Source organism: Chelonia mydas, chromosome 11 (genome assembly GCF_015237465.2).
Source record: "Chelonia mydas isolate rCheMyd1 chromosome 11, rCheMyd1.pri.v2, whole genome shotgun sequence".
Classification (NCBI taxonomy): Eukaryota; Metazoa; Chordata; order Testudines; family Cheloniidae; genus Chelonia; species Chelonia mydas.
This window is the reverse complement of record NC_051251.2, coordinates 32,853,175-32,877,335: the sequence shown is the minus strand read 5'-3', so window position 1 is coordinate 32,877,335 and position 24,161 is coordinate 32,853,175. Positions and strand designations below refer to the sequence as shown.

The 24,161-nt window shown below is 40.7% G+C and overlaps 1 protein-coding gene across 14 annotated transcripts in view; it reads left to right on the top strand.

Moving 5' to 3' along the window:
• The window catches only part of RBMS1 (RNA binding motif single stranded interacting protein 1), a 205,043-nt gene that overhangs the window by 164,579 nt on the left and 16,303 nt on the right, over positions 1-24,161 (top strand). For 7 of the 14 annotated variants that reach the window (XM_037912623.2, XM_037912624.2, XM_043525851.1 and 4 more), the window contains exons 5-9: positions 3,722-3,879; positions 7,898-7,977; positions 20,553-20,668; positions 22,364-22,413; positions 22,516-22,609. In XM_037912623.2, coding sequence (XP_037768551.1) covers positions 3,722-3,879; positions 7,898-7,977; positions 20,553-20,668; positions 22,364-22,413; positions 22,516-22,609 — 498 coding nt within the window. The remainder of the gene's footprint in view (positions 1-3,721; positions 3,880-7,897; positions 7,978-20,552; positions 20,669-22,363; positions 22,414-22,515; positions 22,610-24,161) is intronic. The other 7 variants (XM_037912625.2, XM_043525847.1, XM_043525853.1 and 4 more) reach the window with 2 other exon arrangements.

The following is a 24,161-nucleotide window of genomic DNA, read 5'->3' as shown; positions in this document are numbered from 1 at the left end:
AATCAAGGGCCAGGATTTAAGTGGGTTTATCGTCAAGAAAAAAAAATGAAGTAATCACAAGTTTATAGAGAAGGATTTGGTCAGTAATAAAGCTTAGAGCAATGGCTGAGGGCAGGGCGAGGATTTTTTCTCCCTCTTGTGTCCTTTCTCAGAGAGAAATGGGACAATTAAAATTCTGTATAAAATTAAGTATAATGGAGGGAAACCTGTTACGTGTTGTGCAGAGTCAACCTGAGTAACTGTGTGACCTTGTCACTCTGTCCTTCGTCTTCCCTTTCTCCCCACTCGTTATTTGTTCTGACTTGTTCTTTTATATTATATTATATTTAGACTGCAAGCTCTTTGGAGCAGAGACTGCGTTCCTCTTATTTGTGAAGCACATTTTGGGGTATTGTACGATAATAATTAGTAATATTAAAAAGCCTCTTTAGCAGCTTCCATCACAAGCTCTCTCACACGATACCAATCACACTCCATTCATCCCTCCCTATGTCTTCTATAAAAGCCTAGGAATATAGGTGTATCTTGCAATATGTCCTAAAGATCATCAAGCACAGGTTCTGGTGAATCCAGGGAGGAAGCAGTGTTTAATTAACTATATTTAATATTACAGGTAATGTAAAACTGGGCACATATTATTTGAATAAATTCATGGATTTGTATCACTCACTCAAATAATTTTGTTTGTATAAATCTAGAGCTGGTCAGGAATTTTTCGACAAAACTAGTACTTTTTGCTGGAATATATTCATTTTGAGAAACAGGTTTATCAGGTCCAGGATGGAATTTCTGATGAAAACCAGTGAGAGAGGGAAGGCCCAGAACAGCCAATAGCCTGGCGGTCAAGGTTCTCATTTGGGATGTGGGAGACCCAAGTACAAGTCTCTGATGTGAATCAGGTCTCCCAGATCCCAGGTGCATGTCTTGCACGTGATTCATAGATATTAAGGTCAGAAGGGACCATTATGATCATCTAGTCTGACCTCCTGCACAATGCAGGCCACAGAATCTCACCCACCCTCTCCTGCAATAAACCTCTCACCTATGTCTGAGCTATTGAAGTCCTCATATCATGGTTTAAAGACTTCAAGGTGCAGAGAATGCTCCAGCAAGTGACCCATGCCCCATGCTGTAGAGGAAGGTGAAAAACCCCCGGGGCCTCTTCCAATCTGCCCTGGAGGAAAATTCCTTCCCGACCCCAACTATGGCAATCAGCTGAACCCTGAGCATGTGGGTAAGACTCACCAGCCAGATACCCAGGAAAGAATTCTCTGTAGTAACTCAGATCCCATCCCATCTAACATTCCATCACAGGCCATTGGGCCTATTTACCATGAATAGTTAAAGACCAATTAATTGCCAAAATCATGTTATCCCATCATATCTTCTCCTCCATAAACTTATAGAGTATAATCTTGAAGCCAGATAAGTCTTTTGCCCTCACTGCTTCCCTTGGAAGGCTGTTCCAGAACTTCACTCCTCTGATGGTTAGAAACCTTCGTCTAATTTCAAGTCTAAACTTCCCGATGGCCAGTTTATATCCGTTTGTTCTTGTGTCCACATTGGTACTGAGCTTAAATAATTATCCTCCCTCTCTGGTATTTATCCCTCTGATATATTTATAGATAGCAATCATATCTCCTCTCAGCCTTCTTTTCGTTAGGCTAAACAAGCCAAGCTCCTTGAGTCTCCTTTCATAAGACAGGTTTTCCATTCCTCGGATCATCCTAGTAGCCCTTCTCTGTACCTGTTCCAGTTTGAATTCATCCTTCTTAAACTTGGGAGACCAGAACTGCACATAATATTCCAGATGAGGTCTCACCAGTGCCTTTTATAGTGGTACTTAACACCTCCTTATCTCTGGAAATACCTCGCCTGATGCATCCCAAGACCGCATTAGCTTTTTTCATGGCCATATCACACTGGCGGCTCATAGTCATCCTGTGGTCAACCAATACTCCAAGGTCCTTCTCCTCCTCCGTTACTTCTAATTGATGTGTCCCCAGCTTATAACTAGAATTCTTGTTATTAATCCCTAAATGCATGACCTTACACTTCTCACTATTAAATTTCATCCTATTTCTATTACTCCAGTTTACAAGGTCATCCAGATCCTCCTGTATGATATCCCAGTCCTTCTCTGTATTGGCAATACCTCCCAGCTCAATACCTCATCCGCAAACTTTATTAGCACACTCCCACTTTTTGTGCCGAGGTCAGTAATAAAAAGATTAAATAAGATTGGTCCTAAAACCGATCCCTGAGGAACTCCACTGGTAACCTCCCTCCAGCCTGACAGTTCACCTTTCAGTATGACCCGCTGTAGTCTCCCATTTAACCAATTCCTTATCCACCTTTCAGTTTTCATATTGATCCCCATCTTTTCCTTCAAAAATTTTTTCAAGACCTTGCTTACTACAGATGTCAAACAGGCCTGTAGTTACCCAGATCACTTTTTCCCCTCCTTTCTTAAAAATAGGAACTATGTTAGCAATTCTCCAGTCATACAGTAGAACCCCGAGTTTACAGATTCATTAAAAATTCTTGCTAATGGGCTTGCAATTTCATGTGCCAATTCCTTTAATATTCTTGGATGAACATTATCTGGGCCCCCCGATTTAGTCCCATTAAGCTGTTCGAGTTTCGCTTCTACCTCAGATATGGTAATCTCTATCTCCATATCCTCATTCCCATTTCTCATGCTACCATTATCCCTAAGATCCTCATTAGCCTCATTAAAGACTGAGGCAAAGTATTTGTTTAGATATTGGGCCATGCCTAGATTATCCTTAACCTCCACTCCATCCTCCGTGTTTAGCAGTCCCACTTCTTCTTTCTTTGTTTTCTTCTTATTTATAGGGCTATATAACTTTTTACTATTGGTTTTAATTCCCTTTGCAAGGTCCAACTCTACTTGATTTTTAGCCTTTCACTTTACCCCTACATGTTCTGACCCCAATAAGGTAGCTTGCCTTGCTGATCCCTCCCATCTTCCACTCCCTGTATGCTTTCTGCTTTGTCTTAACAGCGGGGTTGACTGTTCTGCTCATGCTCTATCTCACTGCATGTGTGCGTGTGTGTCTGTTCTCCCAATGTGGAATAAGAGAATTTTCTTGGGTTAGGAAAACCATTTCCTGCCCAGCTTTATCTGCATTGGACAACTGCCTATTTTTATTGTAGTGTTTTGCCAGTGTACTTTTAAAAAAAAATGCATTGTATCATTTGTCTTTGCCATCCCTTTTATCTCTTCACTCCAGTTTTTTCTTCCTTTCCTATTGTTTGTCTTATCTCTTTTCCTCCTCCATTTTCAGGGTACCATTCCATTAGTCTAATTTTTCCTTTTCTCCTAGCTTCAATCCTGATTTTCCTTGAGTTGCTCCACTCTAATATTAACCTTCTTTCCAAAAACCTTAAAACAAAGATATGATATATATGTTAAGACTGGTCATTTGTTCATTCTACTCTCCACTTTTTATCAGAATGGTTAAGGTTACCAAAAAGTCGCTCCAGACATGCTTTAAGCAGTTTTCTCTTGCTTGAATAATTATACTGAGACCGTTGTTTAAAATGGGTGATGCGGGGAAAGAAAGGCTTGTATAATGGGACCTGAGACTCTTAAACATAGAAAAATAGATGTAATGATAGACATAGTCTATGCTTAAGATTTCTTTCTACTCTATTGGTTTTGAAAATTAAATGGCAGTTTTTAATTCTGTTTCAGCAACAAGAACAAGATCCAACTAACTTATATATTTCCAATTTGCCGCTGTCAATGGACGAGCAAGAGCTTGAGAATATGCTCAAGCCATTCGGGCAAGTTATCTCTACAAGGATACTTCGTGATTCCAGTGGCACAAGTCGTGGTGTTGGCTTTGCAAGGTACTATAGTTTGCTTATCCACTTTTTTCATTCAGTACTATGTAAACCATGTGTCCATCAATAGTGTTAATCATAAAAATGTCTTTTTCTAGCTGTTGTCACTCAGGGTTCACCCAGAATAGGAGGAGGAAGAGGTGATTACAGAAAGCATACCATACTTTTAATTTGAATCCCTTTTTAATTAAGAGATGCAGCGGGACTTTGGTAATCTGTCCTTTGTTTAGCCAAACATGTCAGACTCTCAACTAAGATTTGGGGCCAATTTTGGCTTGCTCTGGGCACCAGTGCAGGGGTTCAAGCAGGAACAAGACTCCACTTTTCACTTCTGTGGGGTCTCCTGGCATAAGCTATTGTTCCCACCTCCCCCACACCTGAGTAAGTGGGCAGGAAGTATGTGGAGCCTTCTCATCACCACCTCTAATGTGATAGCCAACACTCGTGGAAGGATTTGGGCTGAAATCCTCTCATCACAGACCCTCCTTTCCACATTCCCCTAAGACCTTCCATTAGGAAAACTTATAACAGTGTCTCATGCTGATAAGCTGACCTCCTACTTCTGCTAAATAGGGTCTCTTCAAGTGCAAAGGGAAATTTTCCCTGTTAAGTACTGTATGAGCAGAACCCCACCCTGGCCTCTCTAATCCATTTTTTGAGGCTAGGCTTCCAGAAGGAGGAGATGTGGGAGGGCTCCTGCACTACTGAAATACCTTTCTTTGCATCAATTTTTCTGAGGAAAGAGACCCATCACTCTGTATTATCAGTGCTTGGCATATTCTGGCTCATAAGCCTGTTGCCATTTTGGAGAAAAATATATTTTTGATTCTCCACATAAATCTTACACCAAAAGCAGTTGACATCTAGATGGGAATGGTTCTCCCTTAGAGTCAATAAGATCAAACACTATTTCCATGGTCCACTCAGCTCTCAAATACCCCGCTGCTGGGGGTCTGTGTTTCCTTTAGTTACTGGCTATTTGACTACAGCAGATTTCCAGGCCAAGAGTTCTCCTGTGGCCCTTTGGCATTTATTTTCTCTATCTCTAAGTCCTGCATTAAGCCTAGATCGTCTCATGATCACTCTTTAAAACAGTCAAGATCTCGTCCGTGTGCAAGCTGAATGACCAAATTTGAGAACTGGATTGGAGATTTCTGTTAACAGTGTCTGCAGTAAGGAGCACTCCTTGAATTAAGGAAGTAGATTCTAAAAGATATATGATTAAGCATATAGATGTGCCACAAAAACACTGATGATAGGAAGAATTAGTCCTTTTGGAATTTGAAGACCAGGTGATTGAATGAACATTTCTGATATTTTGTCTATCTTGTGGTAGTTTTGTATTTGAACAGGTAGGTGAATATAAAATTGTTGGCGCTCTAATGGACCACACAGAGAGGAATCTGAACAGTATATGGCACCTGAATAATAGTCAGGAGTTTGTTGATTTGTTCAGTCAAATTCAAATGTTTTAGGATATGGTTTCACTGAGTTTGCTTGTGGGAAATTAACAAGACCATAGGGTCTCCCTGAAATGGTTCTCTTTGCAAGTTGTTAAACAAGAGGTATTTGGGGCAAGATTTTGCCCTTAACTCTTGTGGCATTAGATGCCAGAAGAGCATCAAAATTCTACCTGGAAAGTGCACAAGAGATATGCAAATCCAAATCACCGTTTGTGTTGTGGGTGTGTTGGGAAAAAGACCGTAGCTTCAAAATCTGTACTTTCTAAGTGGGTTCTCTACTATACTAAGACTGAAACGGCTCCATGTGTTCATTTAGAAATATGGCTGACTTTTACATTAACAGGAGAGGAAACCTATGTAAATGAGTTGTATAAGACCATATTTTAACATCTATCCACTGTGATACAGCATGGCCAGAGGGCAGCAGGAGAGTGTTAGAAGGGAGCCTTATTCCCTGTAGAGGGAAGAAAGTTTGCTATAGATTAATTAAAGCACCTGAAGCCAGTCACCTGATAAAACCCCCCTGCTTCAATCAGACAAGGGAAGGAGTTGAAGCAGAGTGGATTGGTGTTGGAGCAGAGAGCAGTTTGGAAGGAATCAGAGGAGAGTTTGGAGAAGTGCTGCGGTGGGCTAAGAAGACCAAGACCCTAGGTAAAGGGACACCTGGTTTGTGTAGAGGGAGGGCAGGAAGCCCCACAAGCTGAAGGGCAATAGAGGGAAGTAGCCCAGGGGAAGGAACCGCTAGTTCAAGCAGTTTACCGCTATCCCTAGGGCCCCTGGGCTGGGACCCGGAGTAGAGGGCGGTCCCGGGTCCCTCCCTCTCCACTCCCCTCCTCTAGGACACTAGTGGGGCAGTTAATACCCCAGTTCAGGGGCAAGAAACGGTGCCCTGAACCCTCCCCAAGAGGAGAAAGCGTGAAACCCATCAAAGTAGTGCTGGCAATTTGCCACACCACATATACTCAAATACTGCAAGTTAGATGTCTGAACATTAATGGGTGAGTGCCTTTTTGAGACTGAAGGTGTTTCAGGGACATACGAACGAATGTACAGTAAGTTTTCAATTCTTGTGTCCATGATGTTTTAGGAGGTTAGTAGAAAGTAACCTCAGAATAGATTTTATCAAATCCAGGTATGAATCTGAGACTAATACAGTGACTCAGATCCAGCAACCCAGAGCCCCCTCCAAGCTCTCTTGGTTCTCCAATTACATTTGTGAAAAAAACCCTTTTGTTCAGTCTGCCCATTTGCTGATCCTGGTTCTTGGCTGTGGAAGAATTTCCCAGGGTCTGAATGGGAAGACTAGCAGGAGTCCAAAAGCACCAATATTTAGCTCTCATTGACTACTGTAGATTGCTGATGAGTGGAAGGTGACTTAGTCATATGGCCTAACCTGTGGATCTGAGTTTCACAAATGTAATATGCAGATAACAGTCCCTTTAATGATTTTGTATATATTACCTAAACTTCATTTTATAAACAACTGTGAAACTTATGCTCCTATTAAAATTGCTATCTCTTTGCTTTTCATTTCTGGGTGAGCAGTTCCAATGCAGTCCAAGTTGGTAATGACTAAAAGTCAGGACTGTCTGAAGGCAGTTCAGTGTGCTGTGTGAATGGAGTTTCCTACTGTTAGATGCCTTGAGGTCTCCTGTTAAACGAGCCTTACCTTTTTGCTGTTCTGACCCACCCTATTCCCACTCCACCTGGTGCAGGTTGCACTTCCCTTGGGATTTTCTGAAGGAGCAATGGAGTAATTAGGTCAGGGCCACTGTGCTTCACCAAACAGCAGCAATGGGGAAACAAAGTGATGGCCACACCCCTTCTGGCTTAGTTCCGTAGCTAGGGCAACTCTGGCTAGCAGTTATGAGCTGTTCCAGCTATCATGCCCTCGCCAGGTAAGCGAGTGGATTCTCTAACTACTATTATAAGGTTTATTGGGCATCTCTGTTTTTGCATTTTCTAGGATTTTGCAGGAGTCAGTGTTCCTGCTCCTTCTGTATCATTGGGATGCTAAGCTGCTTCCTGTTCCGCTTTCTGAAGAACCTAACTGAATTTTGGGATAGGGCATTGGCCTTTATTTGACCTTCCTTATAAAGTTGGAAGATGGCAAAAGAGAGACCCTCTTGAGGAGGATTCAGGGGTGAGGGTTTTCCTGTTACATGCCTCCTCTACCTTTAAGAAGGTGGGAGGGAGGGAGAAATTAGGGAGGGTTTCTTGAAGCATCGTGTTTAGGATCCAAACACCAAGAATCCTGTAGTGATAGTCCCATTGTCAATCCTTGGAAATTGAGTATACGTGGCCTAACTTGTATAACCCATATTATCTGAGCTCTGCAGGACATGACCTAGTAAACAGAGAAATTAAATTCCCAGAGTGTCGAGTCTTATCACTTTGCACAAAAAGTTAATTCTCTTTAATTTTACCCTGTTGCTCACACACACAAAAGGAAGTCACAAAAGTGAAAGGAGAGCAAGAAAACCTAGTAAATCTGTTTTGTTTTTTTGAAATGCAGAAACCGGGCAAAAGTTTAATTTCTATTTTATCCTTTATTTACATAGGATGGAATCAACAGAAAAATGTGAAGCAGTGATTGCTCATTTTAATGGAAAATTCATTAAGACACCACCGGGAGTTTCTGGTATGTTGCTTATATTGCTATTCTGACAACATATATCAATAGATGACCGACCTTACAGTTTAAGCATATCCTGGGGATTGTTATACCTGGTTTGTCATTCTTTAAAATGTAACACTGCTTCCCTGGATAGCTAGAATATTTGCTGGCGTGGAACACACTAATGCCACTTTTGTAGAAAATAACACCATGATTGTTTTCATTTTCACAGTAGAGCTTCACTGGGAAGTTGTGCTGTTGTGTTCCACTCTACAAAGTAGAAAAGCAGTTCAGATGTCTTGAGCCAAATTCTGCACTGACTTACATTCTGTGTAACCCCAACTGAAGTTAATTGTATACTCGTTAGAGCAGAGGTTGATTAGTGGCCCTTGGATCAATTAGCTGCAGTTTATTTTAAAAAATAAATTTAAAAAAAAGGTAACCTAAACTTACTATTTTGCCATCTACCCATGCTTTTGTTTGAAGTCATTCACTTGCTGGCAAACTGGATCCAATGAGCAACATCTTTGTGGCCTGCCTACAGAAAATCCTTTTGAAGTGCATTGAATTTTTCCACTTAGGCATCTGAAACAGATTTTCAAGTTCTTGAGCCAGGGAAAAAAGAGACCCACAGAAAATGCTAGAAAAATATAAAAGAATTTGGAGTCAAAATGCACAGGAGCTCAGTGGCGAGAGACTATGCTCACAACACCTTCACTGATATCTTGCCTGTTAAAAATATAATTACAGGAAAACATATATTCCATTAATTTAAATTTGAAGTCACTCTATATAACATGGAAAGAAAATTTTATCACACAGAGCAGTAGAGTAAATTAGGAAGCAAAACAGGACACTACATGAGGAAAGCATACATGGCTAAGATTCCAGGCTTCCTTTGGTAACTATTTTACAGGGACACTCTAAGAAAGAATTTTACAAGTTACAGTGGTGTTGACACATTTACTGGTGTTCTCATCCCATTGATGACACATCCTTCATGCCAAGACCTTGGCACAGAGAACACAGGAAAAGGAAAAAAGCAAACAAAGAGCAGAAAAATAATTTAGCTTGTTTAATAAAACTGCATACATGCCTCATCCTTGAAAGATTACTCCTGCATGAGTCAGTCTGTGCTTTGGTAGGCATGGAAGGCTGCTTCCCCTTACCCAGCTTGATCTATTGCAGGGTGACATTTTGACCTGAGTGCCTTTTGCAGACTCTCTGCACTGGGATGCGTTTCATGGCCTACCAAATAATTATTGCATGAAAACTGTGGACTTTAGAGTTAGGGGCTATAACTTCCATTTTCCTATTGACTATCTTTGCAAATATCCCATGTAGATCATTTATTTTGTGAGGTGGAAAATCCAGGAGTCAGCAGGTAGATAATGGTACTATTTTCATTGAATGTTAACTGCTCTCTTGTTCCCTTTCATTTTGCTTTGTTTTATAATACTGAAATTGCTCAGACACCATTAAAAGTCTCATGAATAGGAGCAGGCAAACTTCTAATCAATATTTTAGTATTTCTAACCAAAAGGAAAGGACTGTGTAGAATCTGTGCAAAACTGGCAACTGCAAAATTGTGGGAGTTCCTGCTAGTGCTTTTTAGCTTGCTCATTTGCAGCTCTGTGTCTTACCCACACCTGGATGGGCAGCTGTCAGCTTATCATAGCTGATCACACCCTTACCTACACTGGGCCCTTTTGAAGCTAGAGCTACACCTTTGTCCTGTCAGGTTTTACCAGGTAGAAGCAGCAAGTTGTTGGGCAGGATTACATTATAGGAGTGATTTGTATAACAAGTGGGGTGAGGGCACACACTGTGTAAATGTGACTATCTGGGGACAGTAAGATACACTCTTTGTTAATACTGCAAATACTTAGCATTACACTGCTCGTTATTCAAATAAGTAGGTGAGGAAGGGTGTCACTGAGAAAAGCTACATCATTAAAGGCTCAGTGGTGCTACCATGTAGGCACAGCCCTGAGTTGTGGGTGGTGAGAAGCTTCCCTGTCCCTTGGGGAGAATTTCTGTGGAGGTAGAATTGCTCCTGATGCTCCCTGACACAGGCAGAGTTCTTCCACTGATACACAGTAATGCCTCACTTAATATTGTAGTTATGTTCCTGAAAAATGCTACTTTAAGCAAAACAATGCTAAGCAAATCCAATTTCCCCATAAGAATTAATGTAAATAGCAGGGGTTCGGTTCTAGGGAAATTTTTTTCAACAGGCAAAAGACTGTATATATATGTATACACACACAGTATAAGTTTTAAACAAACAATTTAATACTGTACACAGCAATGATGATTGTGAAGCTTGCTGAGGTAGTGAAGTCAGAGGGTGGAAGAGGGTGGGATATTTCCTAAGGAATGCCTTACTGCTAAATGATAAACTAGTACTTGGCTGAGCCCTCAAGAGTTAACACGACATTGTTAGTGTAGCCTCACGCTCTACAAGGCAGCACAAATAGAGGGAGGAGACAGCATGGCAGAGAGAGACAGAGACACACAGCGTGTGTGTGAGAGAGAGAGAGAGAGATGTGCATTGCCCCTTTAAGTATGCTAACCACACTGGAAGTACACTGCCTTTTTAAGTAGATCAGCAAGTTGAGACAGCAGCTGTCTCCTTCCTGAGCTTTGTAGTGTCCCATCCCATTCTCACCCCCCCTCCCCCCGCTCTGTGGAGATGAGGTACAAGAGCAGGAGGAGGGGGCCACCCTGACATTAGCACCCCTCTTCCCCCCCTCCCCCTCCCCGCACAGCAAGCAGGAGGCTCCCAGGAGCAGCTCCAAGGCAGAGGGCAGGAGCAGCACATGGCAGTGTGGGGGAGGGACACTGAACTGCCGGCAATTGATAGCCTGCTGAGCGATTGCCTCACAGGGAACTTAGGGGGCCTGCTGGTCCACCCTGGTTCCAAACCCCCACCAGCTAGCTCCAGCGGGCTACTCTTTCTGCAACCAGTGGACAAACCAGGAGGCTGCCAAACAACGTTATAAGGGAGCATTGCGCAACTTTAAACGAGCATGTTCTCTAATTGATCAGCGACTTAATAACGAAACAACGTTAACTGGGATGATGTTAAGTGAGGAGTTACTGTAGTCCTGCAGGCGGTACAGCTGATTACCCACCCTGCACTGCAATCTGACACAGAAGGGGACTAGGATATGGGGCAGCACCCTGGTCCTTAGCAGGCCATGCAAAGGCAGTGGAGAAGGCTCACACCCATGTAAGAGCCAGGCACAGTCTGCTCCTAAATGGATAGTAAGAGGGTAAAGTTGTACAAAGTAGATGGTTATCCTTTGGGGGAGTGAGGAGGGAGCAAGTTTAGAGACATACAAAATGAAACTGCAGAAGTGGAACTGCATGTTTAAAATGAAACACTGTGTACTAGAAACTTGGCTAAAATCAGCAAACAGAGCTGGATATTTAGACACTGATACCAGGATGGAGAGAGTAGGAGAGGGGGATTGTAATGAAATAAGTATAGGAGGAAGAACATCTCTTTTAGTTAAAATAACAAAGATTGGATTTAAATGAAAGAAGGGTTTAAACACAGTTATAGGAAACAGAGCTGGACCTCCTGGGCAGCATGAGAAGACAGATCAGGAAACCTTAATGCAAAGTGCCTTGTGAAGGCAAAAAATAATGAATCCGGCTCAAGTATGTATCCTGGCACTGGAACTTCCAAGAGAGGTGCAGGATAGAACTATTTCTTTATGCAGACTATTAAACAATCAACAGTTACAGGTGCCCAACTCTGAGAGTTATCCAAGATTAATATTAAAATGGTTCTTTACCCAAACACCTATATCCTATATTAAGTGCAAACTCACTCCCTCACCCCAATATTGATGTGGTGTCAAGATTGCAAAAGGTTTTTTTGGTTTGCGGGTTTTTAAGTCATGCAAAAAGATGAGGCTCAGAGATCAATGTTAAATCAACCATGTTATAAATCCACAGTAGTACCTACTATATGTTGAAGCATTTCTAATATGCCGAACGCTAAACTCAGAACTCTGTGTGTCTTCTCCACAACAACTCATGAAAGCAAATCCCAGACATTTTTTGTGTGAAATCTGTTTTATAGCTCATTCCAGAGCTAAAAGCCAATTCAGAGGTTGTATAAAATTGATCTGATTTATGGTCTGAAGTTCTGAGCTGGAAGACAAAAAAAAAAAAAAAAAAAAAAAGCGGGTGTTCTAGTTGCCCTAATTTGGAGCCAAACTCTTCCACCTTTACTCATGCTACGTAATGCTTTCCTCCATGAGTAATCCCATCAAATTAGTGAGACTACTCATAGAGTAAGGTACTGCTCAATGTAAGAATCGGGCCCTTGGTAAATTGGTAGAGAACAGAAGTAGCAAAAGGATTTTCAGAAGACCCTAAATCCAGATTGTGGTCCTTATCTCTTCTCCTTCTCAAAAGATTTAGGAGTCAGAGCTGGAAAATTCTTTTAACTGCTAGGAGAGATAAGCACTGGGTGTTTTTAATTTTGAAAATTAATTTTAATTTTCCTGTGTATCCACTAGGTTAAGCCTGTGGCTTTCATTGTGTATACAATCCAGCTGGTGATTTCTTGGGGCCAGATGCTAGTACTTCACACCAAGTGGCTCCTTTCTCCATGAGTAGTTCCACTGAAGTCATTGGGACTATCCATGGTGTAAGGTACTATTCACTGCAAGTATGGGAATCAGAATCTGACCCTTAATTTTTATTATTAGGTCACAGTCTTATAGAACAGTTTGTTTTCCTAAAGTTGTTTGGTACTATCTGTAGCAGTGATCTTTATAGACTATCAATATATAGTAGAACCTCACAGTTACGAATTCCTTGGGAATGGAGGTTAAGGCAACATCTCGGGACAAGGACCCCAAAAAGCTGGAACTCTTTGGGCATAAGACATTTCATAACTCTGAAATGTTCGTAACTCTGAACAAAACGTTATGGTTGTTCTTTCAAAAGTTTACAGCTGAACATTAATTTAATACAACTTTGAAACTTTACTAGCAGAAGAAAAATGCTGCTTTTAACCATCTTAATTTAAATGAAACGAGCACAGAAACAGTTTCCTTATCTTGTGAAATCTTTTTTTAAACTTACCCTTTATTTTTTTAGTAGTTTAACACAATACTGTACTGAATTTGCCTTTTTTTTCTTTGGGGGGGGGGGGGGGGGGGGGGCGCCTCTGGTGCTGCCTGATTGCATACTTCTGGTTCCAAATGAGATTGTGTGGTTGACCGTTCAGTTCATAACTCTGAGGTTCTACTGTAGGTAGAGAGTTAGATACAGGCAAGTGCCTGTGCAGGCTCTTACAACCTTGATCTAAATTCTAAGACAAAAAAGTGCAGCATTCTGGAAATGTCTTTGTCTGCCACAAATACATTTTAAATTGAGGGGTTTTTTTTCTTGACTTAATAATGAAAATGAAAGTCAATCAATATAATATTATAGTATCCTGTGTAATATTTAATTTTAAACAGCCCCTAAGTCTTTAGTTTTCAAAGTACTGCTGATATTTAAAATATATATATATATAGAAAACAGGTAATTGAAATTGTGAGAGGGAGCCTGGAAATTTTGGCAGTTCGGTGTGGGGGACAGATAAGGCTTGGCACCTAGGAAGGTGTGGAATGCAATTTGGAATTGATGCATGTGCACATTACCTGAATGTTCCTGCTAAAATGATAAGCTGAAATAGTTAAATGCTAAAATGTAAATTGTAGTCATTAGGTTTCAAAAGTTAATACTCCAGGGAGAATAATAGGGCAGTTAACATCTCTGAGCTATTGGTTAGACACCACAACATCAGTTTGCACTTGGTTAAGTTTCAAAGGCTTTCTTCGCAACCATTTTATTATTTTAAATGAAAGCTTAGATTCTGAAGCATAATTGCAAATACATGGCAAGAGGTGAATTGCATGGCTGTGAAATAGAGTTGTTCTTCTAGGGATTTTGTCCACGTGTATTCCACGTCTGGTGAGCGTGTGCCCCATGAATGAGGGATAAGAATCTTTTTGAATAGTAGTATCCATTGGGACCACACCTGCACTTTGCATGCCCCCTGGAACCCAAAGCCAAGGGTGTAAATGTCAGGGTAGCTCCATTTGCCCTTTTATTCCTTCTTACCCCCTAGGCTTTGAGACAGAACCCTCTAATGTCCCCATCTCTGCATACTGTCCAGTTGTTTTCTCTTAAGTTAGTATATAGTTAGTGCAATTAGTTTTACAGACTTTAAGCTCTTTGACAAAGAAAGAAGTCTTCAAGTCCGGGAGGTGCCCTGGCACTGGACCCTCCTGGACATGGAGGCATTGAAGTCTCCAGCATTCAAATCCTGTCCCTTCTGCAAGGTAATTATTTCTATTAATCATGACACTTTAAGAACATCATCTGCCACAGGGAAGTACATATACCTCACATGTGCTCTATATGCTGCTTCTTTACCAAAAGGACCCACAAAGTGAAAGAATTTCACCTGAATCTTTTCCTCTTCGAGGTTCCTGACTGCTTCATCGGTTCCTGAAGGGGAGAAGATGGCCACACCAGATCAGACTGACTCTTAGTACTTTGGTAAACCAGGGATTTACCCCGAGATCCAGAGGTCATTTAGCATTGAGAAAGCCCCACCCTCAACTATCGAATTGACCGGAGTTTCTGTACCCTCTCCTCTGAGGAAAGAGGAAGAATGGAATATGATGTTTATGACGAATAGATCTAGCTTAGGAGTCCGTTCAGAGCCCGGAGGAGGTCCAACCGTTAACTCAACACCACTCAGATGCATTTGAATCCAAGTCTCTGGCACCAAAAATCTCAGAACCAAAACTGCAGCACCAAAGCAATGGGCACAATCATCAGAGCTTCCCTTGCCAGTACAAGGATCTAAGGTCCCACTCTCAGTACTGACATCAGAGCACCCCAGACTGTGCTCTGCAGTAGTGAACACACTTCCAGAGTGGAAAGAACATTCTCAGAGCTCACCTTGTTGGTGCCCATGAGGTTCACCATAGTAGGAGACTTAACAGTGTCCAACCAGCCAGTCACTATTGTTGGTCTCCACTAGGACATTATTGGCCCCAGTACTGACTACAGCCACCACCTCCATCCCAGCACAGGATATTGTGGGACCTTAAAACCCCCAAAAGAATGGCCCCACCTACGAGAGCATTATATTCCTGTTCCTCCTCTAGTTCTGAAGGTCTTGAGAAAATGTCACTCATGTAATTGCCGACTCATTGCCCTGTGAACCGAGCTATTCAGACAGGGAATCCAGAGGATGCTCTTACATTGCAAAGACATCGAGACTCTTGGGAGCAACATCCTTCCATGGCACCCATCTCAAAGACACTACCAAGTCTCCATTAAGGGATTTGAATATTTTTATAACCATCCAACACCTGCCCTTGGAAGTGGCTGACTCCAAAAGAAATCTAAACAGCAGAGACCACCTAAGGCAGCATCTTGGGACAAGGACCCCAAAAAGCTGGAACTCGTTGGGCATAAGACATACTCCTCAGCCAGTTTACAAATACCCATATCAAATTACCAAGCACTCATGGCTAAATATACTTTCCTGAACTGGGATCAATTGTCGCTCCTGCAGGAACACAGAAAGGCGCTCAAGTCGCTGGTGTTAGAGGGATAACTGGTTGCACAGATTTCATTACAGGCCACTAATGCCATCAACACGGTAGCTCATGGTATGGCGACTGCAATCAGAATGCATAGGGCCTCCTCTTAACAAATCTTCTGGAATACTGAAGGAGGTTCAAATGACCATCAAGACCAACCCTTTGAAGGCTGCGATCTCTTTTTCCTGACAGAGCCCTGGACAGAAAGGACTCATGGGCCATATGCTCTCTGCGGGTGTACATCCTAGTCCCCAGGAGAAAACAATATAGGCCTCAGAACTATCGAACAGAGACAACCTTCTTCATACTACTGCAGCTAGCAAAGATTGTCCAAGCCTCTGAGGAAGACACACTCTGCCCCTTCCTCCTTCACCACACATTCTACATCGACCTTCCATCAGCAGTTCTGATAGTGCAGTCAAGAGTCACTTAGACCCATGGGATTTACCTTCCTCTCCTACTCCCTTGCCTCTCTCACGTTCCATCCCTGTTTAGGAATTGTTTTGGGGAGTCCTGAAACTAGATAACCTCAGACCAGTGGGTCCTGGAAACAGCAGACAAGGGATACTCCATCCATTTCCCTTTCTCCATGATTCTTCAGGAACCTGTCTCACAAAATATTGCTAAGAAAGCAAGTGGACTCCCTTCTACAGCTCCAAATTGCCCGAGTCATCCTGGAGTTCCAGGGCAGGGACTTTTACTCTCATTTTTTCCTGATTCCAAAAAAGAAAAGTGTTTGGTGCCTTGTTCTGGCCCTTCAACTCTAATTCGTCAGTCATTTCAAGTTCAGGATGGTAACATTAGCTTCTATAATTCCTCGCTTAGATCTGCAACATTGATTTATGTCTGTTGACTTGCAAGACATCTTTTTGCACATTACAGTTCACATGGCTCACAGAAAATACCTCAGGTTCCTGGTGGGAAAGTCTCAACACAAGGGTGCTTCCCTTCAGACTCTCTGTGGCTTTGAGAGAATTCACCAAGTGGTTGGTGGTTGTGACAACTCATCTAAGGAAAGAAGGAATTCAGATCTACTTAGCTACCTGGAGTTCTGTTAACAGCTTCACTCAGCACTCCTCTTTGGTAGACTGTTCCAGTTCAGAGCATCCACCTTCAGGAAATGAACTCACAGCTTCTGAGTCACCAGGAATGGAATCCATATGGACAATCACTAAAAGGACAAAGATCGGTTACCCAGCCTATAGTAACTGTAGTTCTTCAAGATGTGCTTTCCACATACCTTCCATGAACTGCCTTCCTTCAGACAGAGTCCTATATTAGGTGAACTCTGCTTTAGTGAAAGAACTGATGGACAGTTGCAGCTGACCCACTCTTTGTGCCCTCAGCTACAGGGTGCAGATGCGGTCCCAATGGACAATGCTATTCAAAAAAATTCTGATCTTGTGAGCATGGAGCGTGTGTGTACCAGAAGTGGAATACATGTGGACAACACCTTTGAAAGAACCACAGTTACTGTAGGCCTTGGAGTTATTGGGTAAAAACTTGGCGCCTCTGAAGTCAGTGGGACCAGCATTTCACCTATTAAGTCTAGAATAAAATGTTAAATTTGAGAGAGAGTTTTATTTTTTTCTTAATTCTCTCATCTTGTGCCTGCTGTTTAATTTTAAGGAACAGTAATTAAAGAGAGAGAGAAGTTAATTGTGACAACTCAAAATGTGCTACTGTAGCAATATTAGAAGGATCAGGGAAATGACCTTTGGCCCCTGAGCTTTATATTCAACCAAACGAGGATTAATTTGGTGACAGTGGAGTCCATTCAGTTTCTTTCGAAAAAATATAAAGTTACTGATATTTGTTATGATTTTGGGCCTGCACTAGACACATGATTTAGTTGTGGGGGGGAATCCAGTTTTTGGCAAAAGTGTCTAGCTGTATGGTCTTGCTGCATCACTGTAGTGATGTTTTAATGTCAGAATTCATTGGTACCATATGCTTTGTTGCTTGGCAATATGCTGTGAAAAAAATACTAAAATAGGCAGCATTTAAGCAAACTGTTTAAGGAACTAGTATTTTAAAACCACCTTGTTGAGTTTTCTGTATTTTAAATGCAAAAGTGAATGCAGCTGTAATGTTGAGAAAATTAGCATTCAGAAGTAAAGGAATTCAAAAGTTTAGTGTGCTTCAGTAACACTAACTTCGCCACTGTATATTTTATGGTAAATATTTGACAGCTCAACTCAGAATATATGAAGATATACATTTAACAAGCAACACAGACTGCTGTTGTACATACATGTCCTATATATGCAACAGAAGAATTTACATCCTTATAGGAAACGTACCATTTGAATTGCCTGAGTAACGTTAGTTTTCTTCTCTTTTTAAAGGGGGGAGGAGGAAGAAATTTGTGGTAAGACGAAAAAGACTTCATGGGATGTGCAGGGGCTCTGTACTTCCGGCCATGAAGCACTAATCACTCAACCAGTTTAACTGAGGAAAAGTTCATACAACAGATAAAGAACATCTTAATCTAATAGCACAAAGGACATCACTATAGTAGTTTGTTACAACTAATCATATAGAACGGGATTTTAAAAAGTGCCTCAGTGACTTAGGAGCACAAATTCAATTGGAAGTCAATGAGACTTGTGTTTCTAACCCACTTAGGTGTTTTCCATATTGTCAGCCTACATTGTCCCTAGCTTAATTTATCACTATGCAATATTAAGTAATTCCCCTTAAGATTTATTTTTAAGTGTTTTCATGGAAGGTGCCAGATTTCTAGACCCAGACACTGAATATTTCTATTTGTCTACTGAATATATACGATGTAGGCAGTAGCAGTGCAAGCTTCCTCACTGATATGCCTCATATTCAACCTTGACCACAAGGGACCACCTGTGAGGGTGTTTCTGCCTCTAAGTCCATGCATCTTTCATGGAAAGACTGCCAAGAAGTACGCAGGTATGATGTGGGTATTTTCCCAGTAGAACCAGAAATAGTATCAATAATTCATTTCACGTAGGCCAGCCCCAGGTAATGACTTGACCACCCAGCCTGAGGCAGACTTAAACTGATGGCTTAGAGGTGAAAGTCTTTGCCTTGTTATTAATCCTCTGAGCTATCCAGTCTCCCCTGTTAGAAGGTTCAGAAACCAGTCATACAAAAGATGGAAGAAGCAATCAGCTTTAGCACTTTTAGACAGCATGAATAGCGTGTGGGCACTAATGATATCTATATGGAAATTTTTGGGTTTATTTTGTTACAGGTGTGCTACCATTTTGATTCTTGTCTCCTAATCCTAATTCACATTTGGAAACCTACAAGTTTTTAGATCCAACCTTTTCTCACTGGGGTGTTGCCTATTAGAGAAAGAATAAAGGAGTGTTATTAGACAGCTCATGTAGCAGGAATTATTGGCAGTGAATTGTGAAGAGCCAAGTCACAGTGATGCTTCCGCCCTGTCGGTGAGGTTGGATGGGAAAAGACTGTGTATCAGTGAAAGGTGCTCAGAAGGATAATAAATTAGGGTAATAATAAATAGGGAAAGAGTAAGATGCAAACTTTTCCACCTATATTTTCTCTTTATGACTGCTTACATTTTGAGATAAGGAACAGAAGTGGTGATCATGGTTAGTCTACTGTGTAAAGACTAGAAAAGGGAAAACATCATAAAGATGTAGGTGATCCCTTTTTCTGAGGCTGCCCAAAGAGTGACGTAAAAGGAAAATAGTCAAGAATTTCAGGTTTCATTTCTGGGCTCTGTCTCCTCTATGCTGCAGAGGTGAAAAGGGGAAAGCAGCTGGGAATCTCCCAGTGCAAGGTGGCATAAGATTGGGTTAATAGCCTACACTGCTTCCACATCAAACCTTCATTTTTGTGGCATGACAAGGTGTGCAGAAGCAATGTTAAGAAAGGAAGGTTTTGTGCCAGAGTGCCTGAGCTCTGGCTATTTTGGCCTGGCCTAGCCAAGCAAAATGCAGGCATCTGTGGGAAGCTGCTGAAATGTCTAAAGGCTGCTATAACTGACTATGGGAACTAAACCCAGAATGCAGGAATCCCAAAAGTGACTTAAAGCCCCCTACCCAAACCCACCTCCTTCCTGGACTGCACCTCCTGAAAGGCACAGCTCAGAACTAGATCCACAGTCTTCATTAGTTCACAGAACAATGGAACATGCATGGGATACGTGGTAGAATATATCCTGGTCATGTGTCTTGCTAACAGTCTTATTATGTGATCATTTTAAATTGAGATATAATAATCTGACTAGAAGAGCTAAGAAGAAACTATAGCCCATAGCTGTACCTGATGTTACTGTCTTGTTATATCTCTATGTTAAAGGGACAAATCAATTAAAATTTTTCATTTTATATTTCATTTAACCCGTTGTTAGAAGTAACACATGATGACTACAACTGAAAGAGATCAGAGAAAATGTTATTTATTTTTCCATTTAGTTTGCTTTAGGCATTTGACAGTATTTGTATGTGATCAGTTTATCTGTTTACACTCCATAGATAGTTAAGGACCTATCCCACAACTAATTCCATACTGCACACCACAGTGCCCATGTAGACCCCCATTGACTTTTAGAAACTGACTAGATTTTACGTTGAGAATGCCCCTTTATAACACGTTAAACTATTAAAAAAAATTTTTTTAAACAGAAAAGTATTTTAAACAATTTTGGGTTTATATGGTTAGAAGAAAATGGATTGGTCCCCATATCCCTCAAGATTTTTATTCTTTAGTTGTATGTGACTTGATTGTCAACTATTGATGGTACAGTGTATTGTGGAATACATATTCTCATGTTCAGTCCTGCCCACTAGTTGATGCTCTATCAATGGTCTGTGTTAATGCTATAATTTTAACATTACATATTTTTTTAAAAAGTTAATAAAATGTAGTGTGTTTTACTGATAAATGTATACAATATTTGGAATGCCTAATAAATTTAATACAAAACTGCCTAATTCAAAGTATTCCTTATTCCTTTAGCTCCTGCAGAACCTTTGTTGTGCAAATTTGCCGATGGAGGACAGAAAAAGAGACAGAATCAGAACAAGTATATACAGAACGGGAGAGCGTGGCATAGAGAAGGCGAGGTGAGACTTGTAAGTCCTCCCTTCAAGCTTTAGTATGGGTGTGTGATAATGAATACTTACAAAAATGATAAGCATATAGACTTCTTGGCTTGGCCTTTTGGCACATTGAGTGTGTGTCAGCAACTCCCTCATCCCAGTTTGTAACTTTTTATAAAATATTTAAATGCATCTTTAGTTTTCTTTAAAAAACCTGTTGATCATCAGTGCAAAGGAGGATCAGAATATTATACAGGAGGAACTGGGTGGCCTTGAGTAGAGTAATAGAAATGGATGAAATTTAATAGTACAAGGTCATGCATTTAGGGACTACTAAGAATTTCTAATAAATTTGGGGCTCATCATTTGGAAACAACAGAGGAGGAAAAAGACGGGATGTTTTGGCAATCACAGGAAGATTATGAGCAACCAGTGTAATGTGACCATGAAAACGGCAAATGCAATTCTAGGATATATCAGGAAAGGTATTCCCAGTAAAGATCGGGAAGTATTAATGCCATTGAACTGGTAAGATCTCATCTGGAATACTTTGTACAGTCCTGGTAATCGATGTGTCCTTGCAAGAGGAGACTAAAAGAGCTTAGCTTGTTTAGCCTAGTAAAGGGAAGGCTGAGAGGGGATATGACTGCTCTCTATAAATACGTTGAGGGAGTAAATACCAGGGAGGGAAAAGAGCTATTTAAGCTAAAGGACAGTGTTGGCACAAGAACAGATGGATATAAGCTGGACATGAATAAATTTTAGGCTGGAAATTAGAAGAAGATTTCTAACCCGCAGAGGAGGAAGGTTCTGGAACAGCCTCCCAATCGGAGTAGTGGGGGCAAACAATCTAACTGGTTATAGGATGGTGTTTGATACATTTATGAATGGGATTTATATGACAGGGTTGACTGTGATAGTAGGGGACGGAGCTTGGTGACCCAGGAGTCCCATTCCAGTCCTGTATCTCTATGTAAATGCAAAAGATGAAATCCTGATCCTTTTGAACTCAATTGAAGTTTTCAGGGGAGCAGGATTTTACCCACAATATATACTTCCAGTGTAAAACTGCCAAAAAAAACATAACTTCAGTAATATATAACTAAACATTTTGTTTATACAGCATTGAAATGGGTTAAGTCATGTGAATGTTGTAAATCAGTTAGGATTGAAATACAGTGTTGTACCTATTTTACAACATATGAGAGAAATACACAAGTGCTGGGCAACATGATGTTTTTTTCCAATCACACTGATGATATAGTCTTTCTTAAATTTTAATATCCAAGATAATTCTTTCATATGCTTTTACTGTCTTTAGTAAGACTAAACATTTGAGGCTATGAAAATGTTCACATCTGTCTTCTGAGGAACAGTTCTCCACATTCATTTTTATAGTTAATGCACCACACACACAAACACACACATACACACCACACCAACTTTGCAGTTACTGCATTTCTCTCTTCATACTGAAACTCTGTATTCTGAGCCAAGGTTATAGTTCAGTGACTCCTTTTACTATGTCATTACTTTTGCCTGCTGTTAACCTTTCCCTCAGCATAGGAAAATAAAATATCACTGATCAGTTTTTTTACTAAAGAATAATATATTTAAAGAAGGATTTATGTAAACAATTTCCAAAATATAATTTTGTCAACTCTTCCATTTTATATTTATATATATATATATATGTGTGTGTGTACATATTTATTTTTTTCCTTAAAGGCTGGAATGACGCTTACTTATGATCCAACTACAGCTGCTTTACAAAATGGGTACGTCAAGTGGTGACACTAAACAAAAGAATTTTCTGCATTATGAAAGATGCATAGAGTTATTACATTTGTAGGGTTTAATTTTTTTTTTGTATCTTGTAGATTTTATCCTTCACCATACAGTATTGCAACAAACAGGATGATCACTCAAACATCTATTACGCCATATATTGCTTCTCCAGTTTCTACGTACCAGGTTTGTACTTAGAGCTCAGTCGCAGAATTGATTCATAGGGACTGATGCTTATTCACTGGTTGCTACATCTTTTTTATGGGTCTCTACAAAAATGCTAAACTTAAATGAAAAAGCTATTCAATTCCATACAGGATTAGCACAAATGCCACATGGATTACTAACAGGTGCTTGTTTTGAAGTGCTGCTTGTTTTATGTAGCACAGCAATGTAATTAGTTGTAAGGAATCTTGCAAAATAAAGGCTGTTGCTTGTGGTTACAGCTAGGGTATTTGTTGGCCACTTGTAGATTTCATATATAGATCTATTTTGTCCTCCATGGCAGTTTGTTGAATCCTTTTTATATCTGTAGTGTCTTTGTAAGAGAATACCTTTATTTAAACCCTCTTTGGTTTGGTTGGCCGGCTTTTGCTTGAAGATTTGCCCATCCTCCTGCGGCTTCCTTTAGGCATAAGGAGTCCTAAGAAGAGATTAGACACTCACTACATCCTAGGGGAGAAAGCTTGAAGAAGAGTTCAGATGACTGGGAGAAAATCATGGACAGCCGTGAGGTCAAGTACAAATATTTCCACATATGAGGAAAGCATTCTGTGGCCTAAAAGGGCCTTTTAAAGCAGGAGTTACTTTGGTATCATAAGGATTGTAAAGCAAAGAGTACTCAGTGCACACTTTGGAATCTCAGAGCCCAGTACAAAGCACACTGAAGTCAATTGGAGTCTGTCCTTTGACTTCAGTGAGCATTGAAACAAAAGCAACTGGCATGAGTAATTCTGCCTCCCACTGCAATAAGCTTACAAAAAATGTAATATGCTGATAAAGCAGTTATCACATTTGGAATAAAGCTTTCAAGAATGTTCGTTTTTAAATATCACTCTGATCTTCTGTATTTCCATTTATTGAGAGTCCGGATTTACTGCTGCAGTTCAGTAGCATCAGGCAAAGGCTGACTTGCCACACCACAGCTTAAAGAGACATTTAGCTATTGCTGTTTGCAGTGCTGTTGTAGCTGTGTTGGGCCCAGGATAATAGAGACACACATTGGGTAAGGTATTATCTTTTATTGCACCAGCTTCTGTTGGTGAAAGAGACAAGCTTTCGAGCTTACACAGAGCTTCACTTCTTCCTCAGGTCTGAAGAAGAGCTTTGCATAAGCTCGAAAGCTTCTCTCTTTCACCAGAAGTTGGTGCAATAAAAGATATGACCTCACCCACCATGTCCCTCTAATTTAGCTATTGTAGGCATTTACTTCATATAGGAGAGACATCCAAAAGCAAAGTAGATTTGATTGAAGATTAAACCAAGGGAGTAAAAAATCCTAACATGAAATGCTGAAGATTTTGGTTTGTTAAATTTAGCAATTACCTCCCATTTCCTAGCATAAAACTGAGTTTAAGGGCCAAACTGTACCATTTGTGCAGAACAGGTGAAATACAGCCCCATACAGAGAGTCAGCACAAGATCTGCATGTCCCTCTGGTCCCATTTAAGGCCTATATTATGCTCTTGTAGAAACTTCCATATGGTTCAGCAGCCCCAGGTGAGGGAAGTGAAGGAGA